Below are 21,183 nucleotides of genomic sequence, written 5' to 3' on the forward strand. Positions count from 1 at the left end.
ATGATTATTATTATTACCATTAATGTGACGTCTGTTATGTTCTTAAATAATACAATGCGTGTGTGTGTGTGTGTGTGTGTGTGTCTTCTTTACTGTATCCCTAGAGTAGAAGACACGTTATAAATTATTGCAACCTAACGGCATAATTTATTAATGACAAGATATTACGGAGGGGGGAGTGAAAACACATCAAAAATGTGTTTACTTCAGTTAAGGCTTTATGAATGACACCTCAGCTGTCCAATCGTAGACCGCTCGGAAAGTCTTAGTAGCCAATCGGCACGCAGGAGGCGGGACATTGAAAAAAAAAAAAAAAAAAAACAGGCCGATCTGCTCGCGCGAGTGTCAGGAACAGGAAGTGGAAGCGGCTGCTGCTGAGTGTGTGAAGCACAGGCACTTTCTTCAGAAACTTCGGCTGCCTCTGACGGCTCCGGTGCTTTGAAAGATGGACAGCCAAGGAAGAAAAGTGGTGGTTTGTGATAACGGAACAGGGGTACGTTCGCAACTCTAACACCTGTCATTTATTTTCGTCTCGTTTAGCTTTTGGATAAAGTTAAATGAGAGTGAGGAAGACAGACCCCTAACAGGAAGTCATGAAAGCTTAGCGCATATATAAGGAATGTGTGACAGCTGCCCTTATATTCATCTCTGCCGAGAACTCGGTGTTATCCGACTGTGAAGCGATTCATGTTCTTTATTTCTCATATTTAAGATAAAACCAGCTCAATACAGTCCGCATTAGATGCTAGCAGCATAGTTGCTGTGAAATGTGGGGTGATTTGGGTATATGATCCTGATATTTCGCTGCATACATGATAATATAAACACAATGGCACACAAATGATCATTTCGTGTTTTCGTTTGTGGGTCGGTTCGGTTGCATGATCAAAACCCCGAGGGCTCAATCCTGCAGCTAGCGTTATCTCAGCCTGCTAGCTTGCTCCTGTCATTGCTGTCATAATACATCATTGAGATTAATTTAGCTATACAGTTGCTACAGTTAAAACATGCTGTTCCCATCCACTATGAGTATTGCCTTTTATGGATCATCCACTTGCTTTGATAACGTTTTGCATAATGCAAGCACCGGGTGATGTTACTTCCTCTCGCGCCTTTCGGTGGATTGCTGTGCAAGACAAATCGAGTTTCACTAATGTTGGGGAAGATCTGTATTGGTAGATCATAAAATCAAGACATCATACATAATATAATTGATGCCTGATATAATTTACCCTGGGATTTTGGGGGCGTGGTCATATATTTTGACGTCATAGTTGGCCAGTGAGTGACGTGATCAGAATGCAAACAGTGAGATCTGGGAATAATGTGATCAAGGAATATTTTTGTAGTGTATTTTTAGTAAATGCTAAAAGTGGTTGCGCACGGACGGCCAATGAAACAAAGAGCCGTGATGAGTCAGAAGGAAGTGATGTCACCTGTTAAAACCACAGCATGCACAGAGAAAGCAGTGTTGCTTGACCAATAAACGAGCCTGAAAGCCTTCACACCATTTTTGGAATCGTGTTACCATGAGAAACAAGTGACATTTTTAGTGAGTTTTATGCAAACTTATTTGTTGGTGATGATTCACAGAGCAATTGTTGTTATAAAAATGTACAGATCATCACATGCTGTATGAACTATAAAGTGCAGCAGGAGTTAGTCCTAAAACCTGGACACTTGTTTTTTTTTATGTTTTTTTTTGTTTGTTGGTTAAATGCCTGAAATAAGGTCCATAACCAGTGGCTAAATGGGACACACACACACACACACACACACATATGCAACCATAGTTAGACACATGTATGATTCTTTATATCTTCAACAGACTTCAGCATGATGATTTTGCTAAACCAACACAATACAACAAGATGAAGGTGTCTGCTAACATGACAATAAAAAGTTACCAACGTATAAAATCCTATAATATGGAGTTAATGCATATAAAAACACAAACCAACACATTCTCACACTTGTGAAAGTTTATCCCAATTTATTTGGGAAGCTGTGTAATGTTGTGGCATCATTAATTCTTACTGTAAGTGACGACACGTTGACCGATGTGTTTGGAGCTTTCGAATGCAGAATCTACATATACATATCTATGATAAAGCGTATATCAGGATTCAGGACATTAAACGTCATCACATCAAACTGTTTTGTTTTAGATTGAAAGAGTTTTCGGAGACAGCCGTCGTGACGTTGAAGTCGTGTTCCTGTGGTGTAGTTCTTTATAGCTTTGGCTTTTAATTCTTGCATTTAGATCATAAAAGTTGTGTTCATTTGTGAAGATTATCATGATGAACAAAACATGAAGAATCATACATTTTTGTTGGTTACAGAGCTTATTTTCTGCAAAAGTCCAAAACCCAGTGGAAAATGCAGCTGGCCTACACAATTATGTCATCCTTATGGCACTCTGTTGCAGTGTTTTATAAAACATATGTGTGTTGTAGCATTCTAGAAGTCATTAAAACCAGGCCTTTTGTCATTGGAAATTCAGGAAAAATTCTATACAATTAAATATATTTTTTCTAATTATGCTCATCTGTGGAATTACTAGAAATTGCTATTTTTGAGTGCAATCTCTATGAAATGGATACTTTAATCCGGTAATCACAAAACCCTAGTTGGTCAAATATTGTTGTGACTGTGATAATAATAATAATAATAATAATATTTGCTGTTGTTATGGTCCGCAGGTGCAGACTGCAGAGGTTATATGTTAAATGCAAAATAAATAAATAAATAAATAAATAAATATTATATTATATGTGTATTCATACAGTGTATTCATACAGCCCTAATATATATATTAGGGCTGGACCATAGACTGTAGGGCTGGACCCGAATATTCGAATATTCGGTCGGTGGGTTGGTATTCGATTTGAAAATTTGACAATGAATATTCGTTTTTTTTTTTTTTTTTGCACACCTGGGATCCCCCGCGAAACGGTTCTAATTCACGCTTGAATAAGGCCGGCGACACACTGGCTGCGTGGCGTGTCCGTTTTTATTTCGGCTTCGACCATGTTAACAGGTTGGAGTTTGCACACTGCCTGCGTGAGACACGCTTCTGAGGCGCGGCTCGAGCCACACGGAAAACGCGCGCATGCTAGAAATAGAACCGACGCCAGTGTTCCAGCAACGGAATGTTCTCTGGCTAGAGCGCAGAACAGCGGAGTTTGTATGGACCGAAGTGCATGTCTGAGCTTGTATTGCTGCTGTTGCTTTGACATTGTGGAAAATAGAATAATAGAAACAAAATGTATTAGCCTTTTTTACCCATTATTATCAATCTAAATTAATCTCGTTTTTAATTTAACTTTCTTTATTTAAATTTCGTTTTTTCTTTATTTAAATTTCGTTTTTCTTTATTTAAATTTTGTTTTTCTTTATTTAAATTTCGTTTTTCTTTATTTAAATCTACCCTTTACTGTGTCAGTTATTTGTTAGTCAGAAAAATATTAGACTACCTTAAAAGTATTGCTTAATTTAACAGACCTGTGTGTGTGAGTTTTATATTTCTCGGAGCATATAAGCCCTGCCCGCGTGAGGTGCGCTGCTTCCCGCTCGCGCTGTTCTGTAGTTTACTAAAAGTTTTTTATAATTCTGAACATGTCGCGTCTCGAAATGCGACACTGTACTCCTTTGTGAAGTCGATTGGATGAACGGTTCTCAAAATAATCAAAATGCAAACGACATACAGACACATAGAGATTCCTGCCTTTATTAGAGAGAAGAATATGTTCAGCACCCTCTCTCCGAAGCTTCGAATATTCGATGTTCATTACTACCGAAGCTTCGAAGCTTAAAAAATGGTATTCGGACCAGCCCTAATATATATATATATATATATATATATATGTATATATATGTGTGTGTGTATATGTAATTTTTTTTTTTTTTCATTTAACATATAACCTATAGCCTGCATATTTAATATTTTCAGCCTGGTCATTTTTTTTGTTGTTGTTGTTGCTGCATTTAACACATAACCTCTGCACCAGCGGACCATAACAACGGCCAGTCATCAAGATGTGTTAAAGGCATCAAATCCAGTTTTGTTTTGCTGTCTTGTTGTCTCTCCTGTTTAAACAAGTAGAGGATGAGCACAGTATTCTTCATTACTTTCCTCTCTCTCTCAGTTTGTCAAGTGTGGCTATGCCGGATCCAACTTCCCAGAGCACATCTTCCCAGCACTGGTGGGCAGGCCCATCATCCGATCCACAACTAAAGTGGGCAACATTGAGATTAAGGTGAGGTCCGCACTCGCTCTCAGTCTACTCTCTGCCTGGTCAGATGATCAATTTGGAGTTTTGTTAGAGAATACTGTGTATTGAAGGATTCTCAAAAGTAATGTTCAAAACTTTTAGCTTTGTTGTTTTAAAGTCCCCCTGTAGTCAAGGCATATCATTCGTCATAACATACACCCGCATCATATACCCTCTATATTGCTAAATCTACCGATTTTTCATATCAACAGTAAAATATACCGGGATAACCTTGCATCTCTCGAGACTCCCCTGCTAGTTTGCTGTTAATGATATGCTAAAGCTCGCTCACACAATGATCTGATTGGTTACAAGGTAGTTTGTGACATCAGAAAAACCAGCAATTTCAAAGCATGTTTTTAAGACTGTCTTTGGTTCACTGCAGTTTTAAGGAGAAAATACTCAGCAATGGTGGCGACTCATGAATTTACACATGGTTTGTCTTAAAGCACATTAAAAACACCACATAGACATATAAACAACATTAAAAACTTGATTGTCACCACAGGGAGACTTTAAATAAAGCCTTCATTCTGTCCTGTTTGACCTTCTTTTAATACTTACACTCTTTCCTTCTTGTTCTTCACATGGTAAAGTAGAATAACAAAAAAATGGTAAGTGCAGCCCGACGTTTGCTCTGTTTAACACACTTATCGCCTGCTGAGGAGAGTGTGTTGCACCATGCAGTGTTACAGTGGTGTTGCAGATTATTGATCTTCGATTTCTATTTATTCTTGATTTATTTTGTACAGTTTCTCATTCCTTATAGAAAATTGCAGTTTCTTTTACTGAAGTTTATATCATTGCCCAGCCCCTTATTTTGTGTATTGTATTATCTAAATTGCCACAGTGCAAGTGCTCTTACACTGCACTTTGTCTTCTGTTTCAAAGCTGCAAATGTCTTTCACAGAACTTGGCAGCTATTCATATCCCCATCAGACATTATAGCTTAATTTCCTTCTCCGGTCCGAAATAGATTTAGCAGAAGTCGGCCTCAAGATGGAGGGAAATGTTGATGTCTCTGCACTTTGTGTAGCTGCCCATCATCCTGTCTGTCTGTTCAGTGTCCTCTGGCCTCTACAATAATGTTTGAGGAACTAGAAGAAAACCAGTAAGCTCTAAATAGATTCTGAGTGCCACAAAAGATGCATTGGTAGCAGTGTTCACAAGATATTGAACACGCAGAGCTCCTTTTTTCAAAACACTTCTAGACAACGCTGAATATGCCTTTTCAGAAAAACAAAATGTTGCTGAAGGTGTGCTGTACCCAGGAAGTTAGTCAGACAGATGAAATTTAAGGACAGCGGGGCTCCATTGAAAACACATGGCACTAGCAGACACATCCTGTGCCGGTGCCAAAGAACACACTGTACCCGTGCACGACGTGATAATCCATACAATTAACATTCAGTGATTCATTCAATACTCAAAGCCTTCCTAGTTATTAGAGATGTTCTCTCAGACAAGCATCTCTATTACCAAAGTGTGTCTATATAAAAGTCACTCTTTGGATTTAAATAGGCAAATGCTGAAGAGTCTATGACTGGATCATTATTGCAGTGATTATTATGTTTGTAGCATGTTATATGTTTGGCAACAGTTCTTCTAACCATAATTGATGGAGTGTGTAGCTTTTCATTTCTTAAACATCCATGTATGAAGACACGTCTTTGCCATATTCCAGGATGACAATGTCTAGATTCATCAGGCTCAAGTTGTGAAAGAATGGTTGTGAGGAGCATGAAGAATCGTTTTGACACACGAATTGGCTCCTACCTTCATTGAAAGTGTTTGGGATGTGCTGGAGGAGGCTTTACAGAGTGCTTGGACTCTTGCATTGTCAATACAAGATCTTGACCAAACATTCATGCACCTCTTGATGGAAATAACATGTTGTGATGTTGTAATTTCCATCAAGAGGTGTATCAATTTTTGCAAGAGTCAAGGTCTCTGTAAAGTCTACTGGAATATGGCCATGATGTGTCTACCTACATGGTGGTTTAAGAAATGAAAAGCTACACACTCCATCAATTAGGGTTAAAAGAACTGTCGTTATAGTTATGGTGTGGACTTCCCTATTCTCATAGAATTAGAACGATTAATAAAACGTATCATCTTTGGTGTGAACAGGTATTAAAGGGGTCATGAACTGAGAATTAAAATTTCCTTGATCTTTTGACAGTTACGAGGTCGTTATACTATAAAAATATCATGTAAGTTTCAAAACTCAAAACTTCCTTGTTATTCCAAAAGACCAGAACACGATATTATGATCTGAAAAGTGTGGAATTATGACGTAATAGTGCCGCGAAAGACCGCCTTTGCAGAAGAATATCAACGCCTACGTCTACATCACTGCATCTTTGGCGCCGCCTACTGGCATGTTAGTGAATGGTGACATGAGAACGAGAAAAGATCGACACAGGATCAATATCATTACCTTCTGATGGATCCTGATGTTAGGAATGTGTTTTTTACTATGTGAAAGTCTGAGCAGGGCATTATTTGTTTGTATTCGGTACATTTCACTGTGGATTATTTGGCAATTCAGTCTCAATTTCAGCACAGGCTTTGCAAACAGTCTTTTATGATATGGATCCATCAGCAACGTCACAAACATGATTTCTGATGTGTAATTATTCAAGTTCAGACAGATTTTCTTTCTCAAAATCGTTCAATGCTGTTAATGCATCAGTAAATCAAGCCAGTGACTAAACGATCAACTTCACTTTGTTTCTCTGTAGTAGCATGAAAATAATCTGTAATTTAAATTGTGATTAAATTATATACTAATAGCGATAAAAAAAAAACACTCCCTTTACAATCACTGAAGCTGTCAATCACACAGCGTAAGTTTATCTGGACACTTGCCAAAACTCCTGTTATGTCATCAATGACACTGTTACACTGCACAAAGAAGCTCTTACTGTATTTACATCGTGTTTGCATTGTTATTTATGGTGAAAGCATTCGTGAGAGTGCTGAAATCACATTGCAATGATAAGATCACTTCATTCACGCGATCAACCGTCTGTCATCTGCTCAATGCTCATCACTGCAACATTTCATGTGATGGGAATAGATCAAAATATAATTCTAAACTCTTTTCACAATTCGTTAATCTCGACAGCTGTAATAGAAAAAAAAACATGCTAAAAGTTTTCGAGAGAGTTTCACATGTAATACTTACGTTAGCCAATCACAGCAGTGGGCGTTTACACAGCAGTCTCACACAGACACACCCCTTCAAACAGAGCGTTCAAATCAGAGGGCTAAAATGAGGCTAGGAAAAATGCCTTTTATTTATAAATTGACAATTTTTGAGGTAAAAATCATGTTAACATTAAAAGTGCACCTCAGGAAACATTATAAAATAGAAAATAATCCAGTCCATGACCCCTTTAAAGCCAATGCTAAACATGTGAGGGTTTATCTGGGGTAAAGGGTGGTCAATGCAAATTACTAACATGTTGTTGTGCATGGAGATCTGCTGTTCTGTGCATGTTGGTTCTAGTGAACGAGTGCAACATCTGTCCGTACGCCCATCTCATCTCAGCGGCCGTGTTTACTGTGCTTGAGCTGTAACGAAGGCTTCCTCGTGACCCGAACCCTAACTGCACCAAAGTGGATCAGCTGTGGGACATGAGAAGCTGCCACGTTGAAGTGTTTTTGGCGGATACTATATCACTGACCTCTGGTTTCGTCATCATAGCTATGAGCCGAGATGGTTTTCCTAACCTTTGTCTTATGATTGCTCAGGATCTGATGGTGGGAGATGAAGCGAGTGAACTGCGCTCAATGCTGGAGGTGAACTATCCGATGGAGAACGGCATCGTCAGGAACTGGGATGATATGAAGCACTTATGGGATTACACCTTCGGCCCGGAGAAGCTCAATATCGAATCACGCAACTGCAAGATCCTCCTCACAGAACCTCCCATGAACCCGACCAAGAACCGCGAGAAGATCATAGAGGTGTGTAGTCAGACCATTCCTGTGAAGTCACATTTCCCACCGTAATCCAAAGAAAACTATTAAGAAATTATTCTTTCCATAAAGACAAATGAAGCCTACCCACCCCCCTAATCGTTATTATATTGCTGTAATTCTTGTTCGTAATGGTAAATTTCGTAAATTTCTTATCACTATTCAATTTCATGAGATTACTTTTAGTGTTAAATATATCCTAAAATTTTGTGTGAAAACATGCACAGATGAGAGTTTTGATGCCCTAAATTATGAATATACACTCCTGTTCAAAAGTTTTAATTTTAAGTCAAGTGAAAGTCAACATTTCTACATTGTTACATTTATATTTCAAATAAATGATGTTAAAATGAATAAATATATCACGGTTTAATTTGTCTTTGTTTGTCCCCCTGCCCTTTAGGTAATGTTTGAGACATACCAGTTTACAGGTGTTTACATCGCCATCCAGGCTGTGCTAACACTTTATGCTCAAGGTGAGTTGTACCATGCACTGTATTAACCTTGTGCATAACATTATTGCTCAGTGTTGAATTGGCAAATATTTTATTGCGATCAGTGCATCGCTTGTTTCGGACATTCGTTCAATATTTGTCTGTGTGCGACACCCAGGCCTTCTGACAGGGGTGGTGGTGGATTCGGGCGATGGGGTAACCCACATTTGTCCCGTGTACGAGGGCTTCTCTCTGCCCCATCTCACCAGGAGACTGGACATTGCGGGACGAGACATTACACGCTATCTCATTAAGGTATGGAATATTTAACTTTACATGCTTCAGCATCTTGTTTAAATTAATGTGAAGTATGTCATTTCACTTCCTCATTTAACACGAAAGAGCTTATATGTCCCACGATTCCCTAAATTGCCCTAATAACATGTTAAAGGAACTATCTACCTTATTCAGTCTTAGGGGCCATTCAAACGGAGCATGTTTTTGTGTTTAAAAGTATAGTTCCCATCACTCCTCGACAAATCCTTTAAATTTAACAGTATTTAGAAGGAATGAGAAATATAAGTATAAAACAAACATAATTTATAGTGGCATTCATTATGAACACCTGACACGTTTAAACAACTGATAAACGTAGGCTACCTCTCTCATTCGGCATGACTACAAATGTGTGCTCTTTGTGCATGTTTTGCGTGCTTGACATTAAGTAAGTCATTTTGAAAAAAGGCTTAAACACTGGGGGGAAAAATCAATCGGTTCACTCAGAGTCAGTATTTTACAACACATTTTTTACATTACCGTTGTAAAATTATTCTCAAACTGTCGGCAAAACCGCATACAGAAGCTCCACTCGCCTCAATCGGGAATGAAGGCCTGCACACATTTTGGTCTCTGCTTGTTTGCAGTGCAAGGGTAAATAAAGAACTAGTTGTTTGCACAAGTACAGCAAAAAACCACAATGTGTGTAAAGGCTAATGTTTTATGTATATGAGGAGCAGAGAAGAGTCTTAGTTTGCTATTTGCCGTCATAGCCAATACAGCCTATGCATAGCACTTCATCTTTTATAACACAAGATTTTGGCCAAATGTACAAGAAAAACTGAGTGCCCGCCCACATACATAGCTACAATAACCTTTGTAAGCTGTGAAACGAAATGGGATGCACTTACTGCCTCAGATGTGGCCGTTGTAACGACTGGCCAAACACAAATCTCAGACATTCGCTGGTGGAAAAACCTTGATTTTGGTCAAATGTTAATAATCTAACGACACATGCAAGTGTCTGACCGTACTTAGTCACAATACTACCTTTAAAAACATGGTTTACTTATTTAAAGCAGCGGTTCTACAATAACCTGCAATTTTCGCTGGTTTAAAAAGACACACCAGACTGGATATTACCTGCCATTCATTTTCACTTAAATGTAATGCTTTAACGGTGTCATATCCTCGGAAAAAACTCTTGAGATCCAAAAGCTGTGAAATGAGCTTGAACGGTGATTGGTAAATTGACTGCTGAAGCAAAATATTAAACGGAAAAATAAAATAAATGTATTAACCAGTTAAAGGTAATTTCAAATATGCATTTCTGTTCAGAATGATTAAACTTGATTTCGTTTTCGTTCCTTGAACACGTTCAGAGCCCCGCTTTGGAAAACGTCGCAAGTCGCGTCAGATGATTAAAAAAAAACGTGACTTACATTCCGACATGTTTGTTTGTTTTTTGGCATCACACAGTTGCTCTTGCTGCGAGGTTACGCCTTCAACCATTCGGCAGACTTCGAGACGGTGCGCATGATGAAGGAGAATCTCTGCTACGTGGGATACAACATCGAGCAGGAACAGAAGCTCGCCCTGGAGACCACCGTATTGGTGGAGACCTACACGGTCAGTTTTATGTGACTCTGGGAAGAATTTCATGAACCATTTTAACGCAAGGTTGCATTCTAAAAAGGTGTTAACAGCCTGCAGCGTGAAAGTATCCTTCTTGCTGAGACGTTCGAAAGTTACAGTTTGTGGGGCAGAAGTTTTTCTGGCTGGAGTTTTTAGTATGTGGTTTCACAGACTTCCCACTGGGACACGTAAGTGTTCTGCGTTTCCATGGTAATATGGCTCTTTGGATTGGATTTAGCAGTAGAGGGAAATTCTTCAGTCTACACTTTGACATCCTGTCTGTGAGACGCCACACACTGCTGGATTCTGATTGGCTGCTGGATGTGTAATTAAGCAGAGTGGCCTCAAGGGGGCAACAGTTGGTCAGAGTTTTACTTGTCACATAAACTGGGCTGAGTTCCTTCTTTTCTTTGAGTTTGTAGGTATGGGTGTGGTATTTTTCTTTTGATTTCATTTCTGAACTTTTTCTTTTAGAGGGCATCAAAAGAACAAGTTTTGAAACAAGGAAGGCTGTGTGGTGTTGAAGTTGCCTAACCAGCATGTAACATCATTTCCTGCGTGGCCACAATCCTTCCCCAGCTGGGAAGCTCTGCATTTCCGACCTCTGGACAGTCCTCAATGGGCTCTTTATATACTCCCACGCACCCTGTCGCCATTTTCTCATTAGTCATCACAGTTAGGCTCGCTGTGGGTTACCCTTCAGACCTGAGACTTCGCTCAGTCTAACAGGAACATCTTATTATCAAGGCCAATTTGAAGTAGTGGGGCATGTGATAAGAAAGCAGCCGAATGTTGACACGAGGAGTGGTTATGTACCACAGTATTTATCAGCCGGGTTACTTATCGTAAAACATATAGACTTGCAGTTCTGTTGCCACTGGAGACAGTTTAATATTGTTTAACTTTGAGCTGTGTAAGCTTTTTTTTCTCCAACTCTTAAGATGCAAAAATAGGAAGGAACACAAATCTTGTCTAATTACATCTTTATATATATATATATATATATATCACAATATTTTATTTGTGATGCTTTTGCTGCTGATATTAAATGACTACTATATAGATGACTATATATATGTGTATATACATACATACATAATTATCAAATTAAATATTTTTTACATATCAAATATTGAAGGATTTACTAGAGAAGTAAAATGATGCAAGATATTATATCTTGTTTTCTGAAATAAAAATAAAAATTAAGAGTTTTTGCTTAAAATAAGCTAAATTATCTTCCAATGGGGGAAGAAACAAGCAGGTCATTTCGCTTGTTTTAAGCAAAAACTGGGTGTCAGAAAACAAGGTATAATATCTTGCATCATTTTATTTATCTAGTAAATCCTTATTGATTTAAGAATTTTTAGATATTTGGACTGGAAACAAGACAAAAATACTATATTAAAATCAATATATATATATATTAAAATCACAATATATTTGTGATGCTTTTGCTGCTGATATTAAATGACTACTATATAGATGACTATATATGTGTATATACATACATACATGTTTATCAAATTAAATATTTTTTACATATCAAATCTTGTCTAATTACATCTTAAGGGAAGTAGTCATTTTATATCAGCAGCAAAAGCATCACAAATATATTGTGATTTTAATGTATATAATATAGTATTTTTGTCTTGTTTCCAGTCCAAATATCTAAAAATTCTTAAATCAAGAAGGATTTACTAGATAAGTCAAATGATGCAAGATATTATACCTTGTTTTCTGACACTCAGTTTTTGCTTAAAACAAGCAAAATGACCTGCTTGTTTCTTCCCCCATTGGAAGATAATTTAGCTTATTTTAAGCAAAAACTCTTAATTTTTATTTTTATTTCAGAAAACAAGATATAATATCTTGCGTCATTTTACTTCTCTAGTAAATCCTTCTTGATGAACAAGGAAACAAGACAAAAATACAAAGTAAAATAAGCATTTTGTGCTGTGTAGGTTCAGTATCTTTAGGTTTGGTGTTAAAAATGCCAATGTGAACACGAAGCGGACCAGGACACAAGTGTGAACACCCTCTTTATATTGACTTATTTAAACCCCTAAACGGTTGTATGTTCTCTGTGCCTCCAGCTCCCTGATGGCCGGGTTATTAAGGTTGGAGGCGAGAGGTTCGAGGCCCCGGAGGCTCTGTTTCAGCCTCACCTCATCAATGTGGAAGGAGTCGGAGTGGCCGAACTGCTCTTCAACACCATTCAAGCGGCAGACATTGACACAAGGTTATATAGTTGCTGATCTGATCCTCCCTTCAATATAACAACAAGTTATGTATCATAATGTGACACTAAAATAAACAAACCAAGCATTAACATGATAACCTAAAAATGAACACTTGGTTGTGTCTTCCCGTCATTTTTATTAACTTCACCCTTTACCCTTCCAGTATCAATGAACCTCACTGTATGTTTGTATCATGCTCTCTCTTCCTCAGGGCTGAGTTCTATAAACACATTGTTCTGTCGGGAGGATCCACCATGTACCCTGGTCTGCCCTCTCGACTAGAGAGGGAACTTAAGCAGCTTTATCTAGAGCGAGTACTGAAGGGTGACGTTGACAAGCTCTCGGTAAGTTTGCCCAATCGGTGCATGTGTAAATGTGTCATCCATCAAACATGAGTTCAACAGTAGCCCATTTGCATCTGAGTTTTAACAGTTTTGACAGGTTTAAGTAAGGCTGGACAATATATTGTGAATGATTTACCAATTTTGTGATAGTGCCACAGAGTCGGTGTTTAAATCAAGTGGTTATTATAGTTCACTCTGTAAAGCCTTACATAAAAAATAATAGTCCGGAACAGAAACTTTAGACAAAATATTTTTTAAAAAGTCTCTTTTTTTGTGTGTGTGTAGTATTATATTTGATATATCAGGCTTTTATGGCTCATAAAGACTGATATAGTGAGAATACAGAGCTCATATTGAGGAGGAAAAAACACCCAAAGACCCAAACTGAGCAAAAACATGTATTTTGGTGCATTTGCTGATATTTCTATGGCCAAAAAGTGAGATGAAATTCTGATAGCTTGTAATGTAAATGTGATATTTATAACAGTATAGCAGATTACTTGCATATGAATATCAGTTGTCACTCTATATCTCCCAATTATCTTTCTTTATAAGGTGATATTTAAATGTTTAGTTTTTTGATCAAAGCTCTGCAGTTTTTATTGTGGGGCGAAACACATAATGCAATGCAATACAATGATGATTGAGCGGTGAACAAGTAGATGTTCCTCAAAAGCCTGACGGATGAAAACTGATGTGGATAATCAAGTAAACCTTATTGCTTCAGTAAATGTTCATCTTGAAATATGACTAATATTATAAAAGTTATTCTCATGTTTACTTTATACAAATCAGTAGAGAATTCACAGCAAAAAACTCAAGTGCATCACGACCTGAAAGGGGACATTTTTATACTAAAAGGCCTTTTACTTGCTATAAAAGTATAAACTATCAGTCAGACAACAGAAGCCATGAACTAGATTGTGTACAGCAGAATTTTCAGCAGTTTTAATCATGCATGTTAGAAATATTTGATTAGGGTTAAGCTGGGATAAAAGTAAGTCTTTGAGTTTTTGAAACGCACACAGATGTGTGGTAATGCCTCCTGTGCACCAACAGGTGGGGCTGCGTCACCTGCTCCTGTCCCGCTAAACACAGTCACACGCACACTGCCCAGCTGAGCTCCATCACATTTAAAACCTGGCCATTGGCCTGGAAAAGCATTTTGGGGAGCCTCAGAGTGGGCCGCATGTCAGGCCACTATATATAGATGATCAATTTCAGATGGCATGCCGATACGCCCGAGCGACGTGTCTGTCTGCCTATCCCGAAACTGCGTTTAAGGCAAATTAAAAAGCAATCGACTTTACATGAAGGCCTCCATGAGACCCTTTCAGCCACCTGTTTATAGCCGGATGAACACAGAACGGCTCCACATACACTGTACACCTCATTATTCTCCCATTTGGGTTCCCAACCGGACAGTGTGCTTTTTATATGCATTAAAGAGATCCATTCAAACCGTTTTCTGGTATGTGGGTCAGTGTCCATGCTATTCCACTCCCCTGAAATTCTCGTCACGCTGTCTATTTAATACCCCCATAGAAATTCAAGATCCGGATCGAGGACCCTCCCCGCCGCAAGCACATGGTGTTCCTGGGTGGAGCGGTGCTGGCTGACATCATGAAAGACAAGGACAACTTCTGGCTGACGCGGGAAGAGTATCAGGAAAAGGGCGTGCGCGTTCTGGAGAAGCTCGGCGTCACCGTCAGATAAACACGGATAAACGCCCCTCGACCCCGGCATCTATTTTACATCTCCCTTGTTCAGGCAATCGTGTCACCAGGTGTGGATTTATGGGTTTGAATTATGAATGGTACTGAGGAGGTTTTGTATTATGCTTTATTTGGTCTTCTGTCACTGCACTGATGTACGAGTGGCGATCGCTTCATTCCTACTTTGCAGTGCGTTTTCTTGTCCCCTTCACATAATATAGAATATATGAATTACATAATAATAATAATCTATATATATATATACTACTGTTCGAAAGTTTGGGGTCGGTAAGATCTTTTTATGTTTTTGAAAGAAGTACTTTATGCACAACGAGGCAGCATTCATGTGATTTTAAAAATGATTGTATTTAAAGTTAATATTGTGAAATATTATTACAATTTAACACAACTATTTTCTATTTGAATATATTTTAAATGTAATTTATTCCTGTGATCAAAGCTGTATTTTCATCATCATAACTCCAGTCTTTAGTGTCACATGATCCTTCTTACTGACCCCAAACCTTTGAACGATAGTGTATCCTTTAAATGACACATTATAAATATGTCTTAATATATTGAATGAAATATGAAATTGTACCTGAGTGCTGCACTTCTAACATGAGAAAGTGGCAATTTATTAAGATTGTTTTTTTTTCTTTCTGTAACTTTAAATGTTTTGAACCAAACATGTTTTTTGGGAATGATTTTTTATTATTAAATATTTTATAGTTCATTGTTCCTGTATTATCAATATTATTCATTACTGTCACCCTCCTCCAGGAAGTGACATTATTTTGGGTGGGAAAAACGAGCACAAGCATCTTTTAGTATTAGCAATGAATTAGTTGGTTTGTGTTACTCTAAAACACTTCTGAATAAATTACAGAAATGATCGTTATTATGAAAAGATAACAATTACTCTGAAGTGTCAGTTCCTCTCTGAGTAATGGCCAACGTTAAATTTTTATTTCCATCCAATTAGGCATCTTTGTCTAAATAATGTTTTCATTTTAAATTCATGAAGTGTCTGATCTTAGCTAGAATGTGTTTCTAAAAACTCTTACAGAAACGCTTCCTTAAACTACAACACAAGCATATCAATTTCAGTGAGCGAGTAAGAGTAGTGCGTGACAGGAATGACCCAATCAGTGATGAGCAATAGCAATATGTAACACCAAAGCTTACAAATGGTTATGACAGCCACCATCATCACTTCTGTATTACTGCAAAGACTAATATGAGCTGTGATGAGCCCCGTTCACGACTGGATATGTTGTTCTGTATGTCAGTCCGGTGACAGAGAGACAAATGCGTTATCGTCTGCCTGGAATGTAAGGGCAGAAATAAAATGCATTTTTTCCAGGGGAAATTACTTCTTTGCCAGTGTTACGATAAATGAAACCGAGCAACCAAAACTTATTGCGGTCGTTTTAATTCCAGTGTGGTCATGAAGCTTTAGCCGTGTAGCTGTAGGGAAGCTTTCTGCTGTTTCTGTCTGTCCATTCTGTGCTGTTTCCCTGTTACTGTGTCATGTGCTTGTCCAGAATTATAAGAGGGACTCGAGTTACTGCGAAGTGTGTGGTGTTTTTTTTTTGTTTGTTTTTTTGCGTTTTGAGAAATTGAACTGAGAGCCTGTGGGATTTTTTGCTAATGTATTTATCAGGCGGGCCAGTCTTCTGCTTTGTCTGCCTTTAGAAATAGTTTAAGCACACTTCAACATACGTTCAACAGTTGCAACTTAAGTTTTATGTTGCTTATATCCAAAAAAAAAAAAAAAAAATTATATATATATATAAGAAAAGTTTTTTTTTAAATTCTCTTAGCTGTCATTTTTATATATATATATATATATATATATAAGTTTTTTTTCACATGCAGTGCTGTGTATAATAAAAAAATATTCTGAAATCAGTTGCTTCAATTTATTCCCTGGGTTGATAATGCCGGGATGCTATTTTTAAGAAAGGTTAGAGAACAAATCTGATATGGATAATATTGTTTCAGACCGATTGTTTATGGAGATTCACACATAACAAAAACATTGGTAGTTGTTCTGCCTCATATTGTCTCATGCATATATTAGAGACAACACATATTTGTCCAATATTATTTTTAATATATCCTTGTCCAGTGCCAATCACAATTTATGTAACTGGATCTTATTTCCCCTCTTTTTTTTTATTTATATCGTAGTGTAACTGCCTAATTCTGATTTAAATAAAGAATGTGATTTATATTTTTTCTGCAGTTACTTGTTTTTTTGTTATTGTTTTTTTTACCTCAATATCATACTCAAGTTGACTTGATCCAAAAGAAGACAATTTAAAAGTAGACTATACGAAGTGCTTTTTTGTTCAAAATTAATAGTCAATATATCATCAATCCTTCATCCAATTGTCCTACCCAGATTCACTATGGTGCGCCTAATATAAGTGTTTATATTTCAGACCTGTCTTCGGGATGGTTTTCCCGGGAAATTGCGTACATGCGTCATTGCGTGCGTGTCTCGTCATTTCCGTAAATAGAGAAAAGTTGCTCCGGCCATCCGGCTGCTTTGACACGTCTGGTGAGGGAGTAGCAGAGTGAGAAAGGTTGACATGGAGCAGCTAAATCTCCAAACTCCGGGAATCATCCGTTTTAAACAAACGCCGAACAGAAAACTAGAATCAACATTGGCGTGGCTTTTCAGAGATGGCGAGAACTGAGGGATTTGAAATGTTGTCGAAGCGACGTGGAGATGATGGCGTTTTTATTACTCCACAGGTGAGTAAGGTATTTTATTGAACCCATAAATTACCTTATGTAGTCATATGTCAATGTAAAGCATTAGTCCTATTGTGAAGGATCATATTCCACACAGTCACGCTGAGCCGAAGCACAACCAAACAATATTCTTCCGCAAAATACATGCAGTTTTTTTTTTTAAACCGCTAGAGGGCCACAAGTTACATAATGTACTACAGTTTCTGTAAATGTTTTCCTATTTTTTCTATGATCAAACATTTGCCCTAGCTGCCAATGAATAAAATGTCACATGATAATGGGACTGTGAGGGGGGGGGGCATCACAATGGTGTTCTTATCTTGAAGTACGTCTAAAATCACTGTAGTTGTTGATTGTGATAGCCAGGGTAGTTAACTATTGTCAAGTGTTGGAAGCTTTCTTGAGTGTGTATAGCCTGAAAAAGCAGCTTCCTGATTACTTTATGGCATCTGAGATACTTTGATGAGATTTGCAAATGGTGGTTATAGACCAACACTGGCAGCTCTCACTAGTGTGTAGTAAACAGATTTAATGAGGAATGCTTCTGAGGGCGTCCTGATTTGAAGTGATCAATAAGGAATTTGGACTGTCACTGGTGAACGTTCCCCTCAGTTCTCAAAATACCTCGCTGGTCCCTTGATCAAAGCGTGTCTAATCCTCCGCTTTCCCTCCGAGTCAGAAGTTACACAGATAAGGAGTTTGTGCTGTCCACCTTTGACCCTGATTACACTTTTTGGAGGAAGTGGTGCTCTAAAGTAGCACTTAAAAAGCCTTTGTTGTTGTGTAATGTTATACATCACCGCTCATATTAGGTGGGCAAAAAAAAAAAAAAAAACATGAAGAAAGATGTGTTTTTCCACAGGCGAATTCATAAATCCTTTAAATACTAAATAAAATAAAAACATGCAATCAGCTATCGAAGTCATAGATAACCTGTTTATGTAAGTTTTGTTATAACTACCTACATGGCTTATTTGAAGAGGGGTTTCAACAGTTAAGTGATATTTATATGAATTCACCAAGAGAAACACCAAAAGACATGGTTTTTCATTTTGTGTTATGTGATTTTATTTTTTTATTTTTTTATTCATTTTACTGAAGATCAGGACATCCATATCAAATGACATAATTTATTGGAGTTCCAATTCCAGTTAAATAATAATAATAATAAAAGACTGAAATGAGTATTAAAAACATATTTTCAAATTCTTAATCCTTAGTAACAAAGTTTTTTTTTATATATATATATTATATATATATATATATATATATATATATATATATATATATATATATATATATAACATTAATTATTAGATTTGCCAAATGTCCTTTTGTTTTTGTTTATGAAATTTACCAAAATAAAATTCACAAACATTCACATCAGAGTTAAAAAAAGAAAAAGAAAGAAAGTGCAACATGACTAGAGGACAATGAATAATTTAGTTGGATAATTCTAAAATCAATAAAACTAGACATTGTTTCTGGCTTCTTAATGCTAAATAAACTTTTATTATCACAGCAAAATCATGGATGTAACAAATCTATTCAATAGATATAAAACCACGAATACATGAAAGATACATTTAAAAAATATATATCAGGAGTAGGGCAATATAGAGTTGTTTTGTTTTTGCAGAGAATATTAGAGATTAAATAAACTCAGTTTCTTATGTATGAATGTGACATAAAGCCATAAGCATAACTTTTCTTTAAAGGGATAGTTCGCCAAAAAATGTAGGCTACTCTACTTCGATTTTGTCCAAACCTGTATGAGTTTCTTTCTAATGTTGAACACAAACGAAGATATGTTTTAGGCACTGACTTCTTCCATAGTATTGTTTTCCTACTATGGCTACCGTCAACTGTCTGGTTTGCAACATTCTTCGAAATATCTTCTTTTGTGTTCAACAGAAGAAAGAACCTCATACAGGCTTGGAACAAATATAAGGTGAGTAAATGTAAAAAGGTTTTTTTTTTTTTTTTTTTTTTTTGGGGGGGGTAACTATCGCTTTAAGTTGTTTGCTATCGTGATCTCGGCTCCAGACGTTCTTCCACGTTCTTCGATCCGTAAAACGAATCCCACTGATTTGAAAGGCGCTCGGCCTGCAGTGTGACGTCATCGCTTCCGGTCTCTCCCCCCTCCCCCTCGCGCTGCTGCTGGTGCTCGCGCTGGGCTCGCGCTGTTGCTGCACAATAATCCAACATGGAGTAATCAGAGATGGGGCTCGTCGGGGCCACCCTCAGCAACATCAACGCATTTTCATCTAAGGGATTTTCGGGAATACACTCAAGCACTCAAAACTCTGGGAAATTATTCGGGGCGATCTGATTTAGGTCTCTTTAGTCCGAGATCCTCTAAGGTTTTCATCAGCAACTGGTTAGATCCAGTGAAAAAAAAAAAAAAAATAGAGAGAGAGAGAGAAAAAAAAAGAAAAAACCCATCAAGACGGAGACGAGGAGAGGAGAGAGAGCAACAAGAAGACACTTTAGACGAACGAAATGTGAGGGATTATTTGGAAAAGAGTGGGATAAAAAATGACGAACGAACAGAGTGCACCCATTGTGGGATTTTTTTGTAGGTGAAACAAGAAAAATGATTGAAGAAACACACCCAAACGAGTAAGTACCTGGAAAGAAATGTCTTTTTTTTTTTTCTTTTTTTTTTTTTTTTGTATGTAGGGTTTGTCTTTGTTCTGGACGTTTGTTCTCATGTCACATCTTTTATGGTTACAGTAAGTCAGCGAGCATCTGAGGATGGTGCTGTAAAAGTTTGGTAAACTATTTAACGTTGAAATGTTGAGTGGTATTGTCAGTGGAAAGGGGGATCGGGCCCTCTCCCACTGATAGTCTGAAGGAGGGAGGGGGGGAAGATGGAGTAGGGGTGGATCGGAAATATTTGGTAAAGGGATTTGATGTTTTAAAAGGCCCTTCCTTAAACATTCCTATGTGTATTTACACGCCTCGCGTTGCTTAGCGCAGCAGAGCCATTTTGTTTGTTTGTTTTTTGAACAATTGAGCGCGTTTAAATATTGACAATAGTCATAAAAACCGAAGTGGTTTTATGTTCTGGAAAGTCAGTTGCAGCGGTCGGATATATCCGCCATTTGTTTTCTTCTCAGGCGCTTTGAATCGCTCTCATTTGCATACAGTGCTTCATTCATAAAAACACCATTTGACTTTGTTGGCTCGGTGACAATGCGTTATATGTGAGGCAGGTTTGCTGCTCGGGCTGTTTAGTCACTTATACTGGGCCTGTAAACAATGTGCTTGAACTATCATAACTCAAGAATGTTCATTTACCTCGTTTAACCCCTTAATAATATGACAGGCCAGAGGTTTTTAATGTAATGGTGGGCCGACATATTTTCTCGTTTCTTCGCCTCCACGCGCTATGTGTTTGTTTTTCACCGACTCGACGGTTGGCTCTAATAGGCCTTGCGTTATATGTCATGTCTTCAGCTGCATTTCCTAATATTCTGCCCTTCCGTGACAGAATTGCTGTCACACGT

General features: G+C 37.6%; 2 protein-coding genes across 3 annotated transcripts in view; both read left to right on the top strand.

Moving 5' to 3' along the window:
* The first annotated feature begins 338 nt into the window (after positions 1-338).
* On the top strand, positions 339-14,966 carry actr2b (actin related protein 2b). The gene is made up of 9 exons (XM_079855390.1): positions 339-493; positions 4,149-4,259; positions 8,034-8,249; positions 8,665-8,737; positions 8,874-9,010; positions 10,451-10,600; positions 12,700-12,845; positions 13,058-13,190; positions 14,736-14,966. The coding sequence occupies exons 1-9, from the start codon at positions 446-448 to the stop codon at positions 14,904-14,906; spliced, it is 1,185 nt and encodes a 394-aa protein (XP_079711516.1). The 5' UTR covers positions 339-445; the 3' UTR covers positions 14,907-14,966.
* A 2,543-nt stretch (positions 14,967-17,509) lies between these two features.
* Positions 17,510-21,183, top strand: part of spred2b (sprouty related EVH1 domain containing 2b) — a 41,545-nt gene continuing 37,871 nt past the window's right edge. The window contains exon 1 of one of the 2 annotated variants that reach the window (XM_079855389.1): positions 17,510-17,671. In XM_079855389.1, coding sequence (XP_079711515.1) covers positions 17,646-17,671 — 26 coding nt within the window. In that variant the 5' untranslated portion in view covers positions 17,510-17,645. Of the gene's footprint in view, positions 17,672-19,765; positions 20,294-21,183 lie in introns of those variants that run through there. The other variant, XM_079855388.1, reaches the window with a different exon arrangement.

Source organism: Squalius cephalus (genome assembly GCF_949319135.1).
Source record: "Squalius cephalus genome assembly, chromosome: 21".
NCBI lineage: Eukaryota > Metazoa > Chordata > Actinopteri > Cypriniformes > Leuciscidae > Squalius > Squalius cephalus.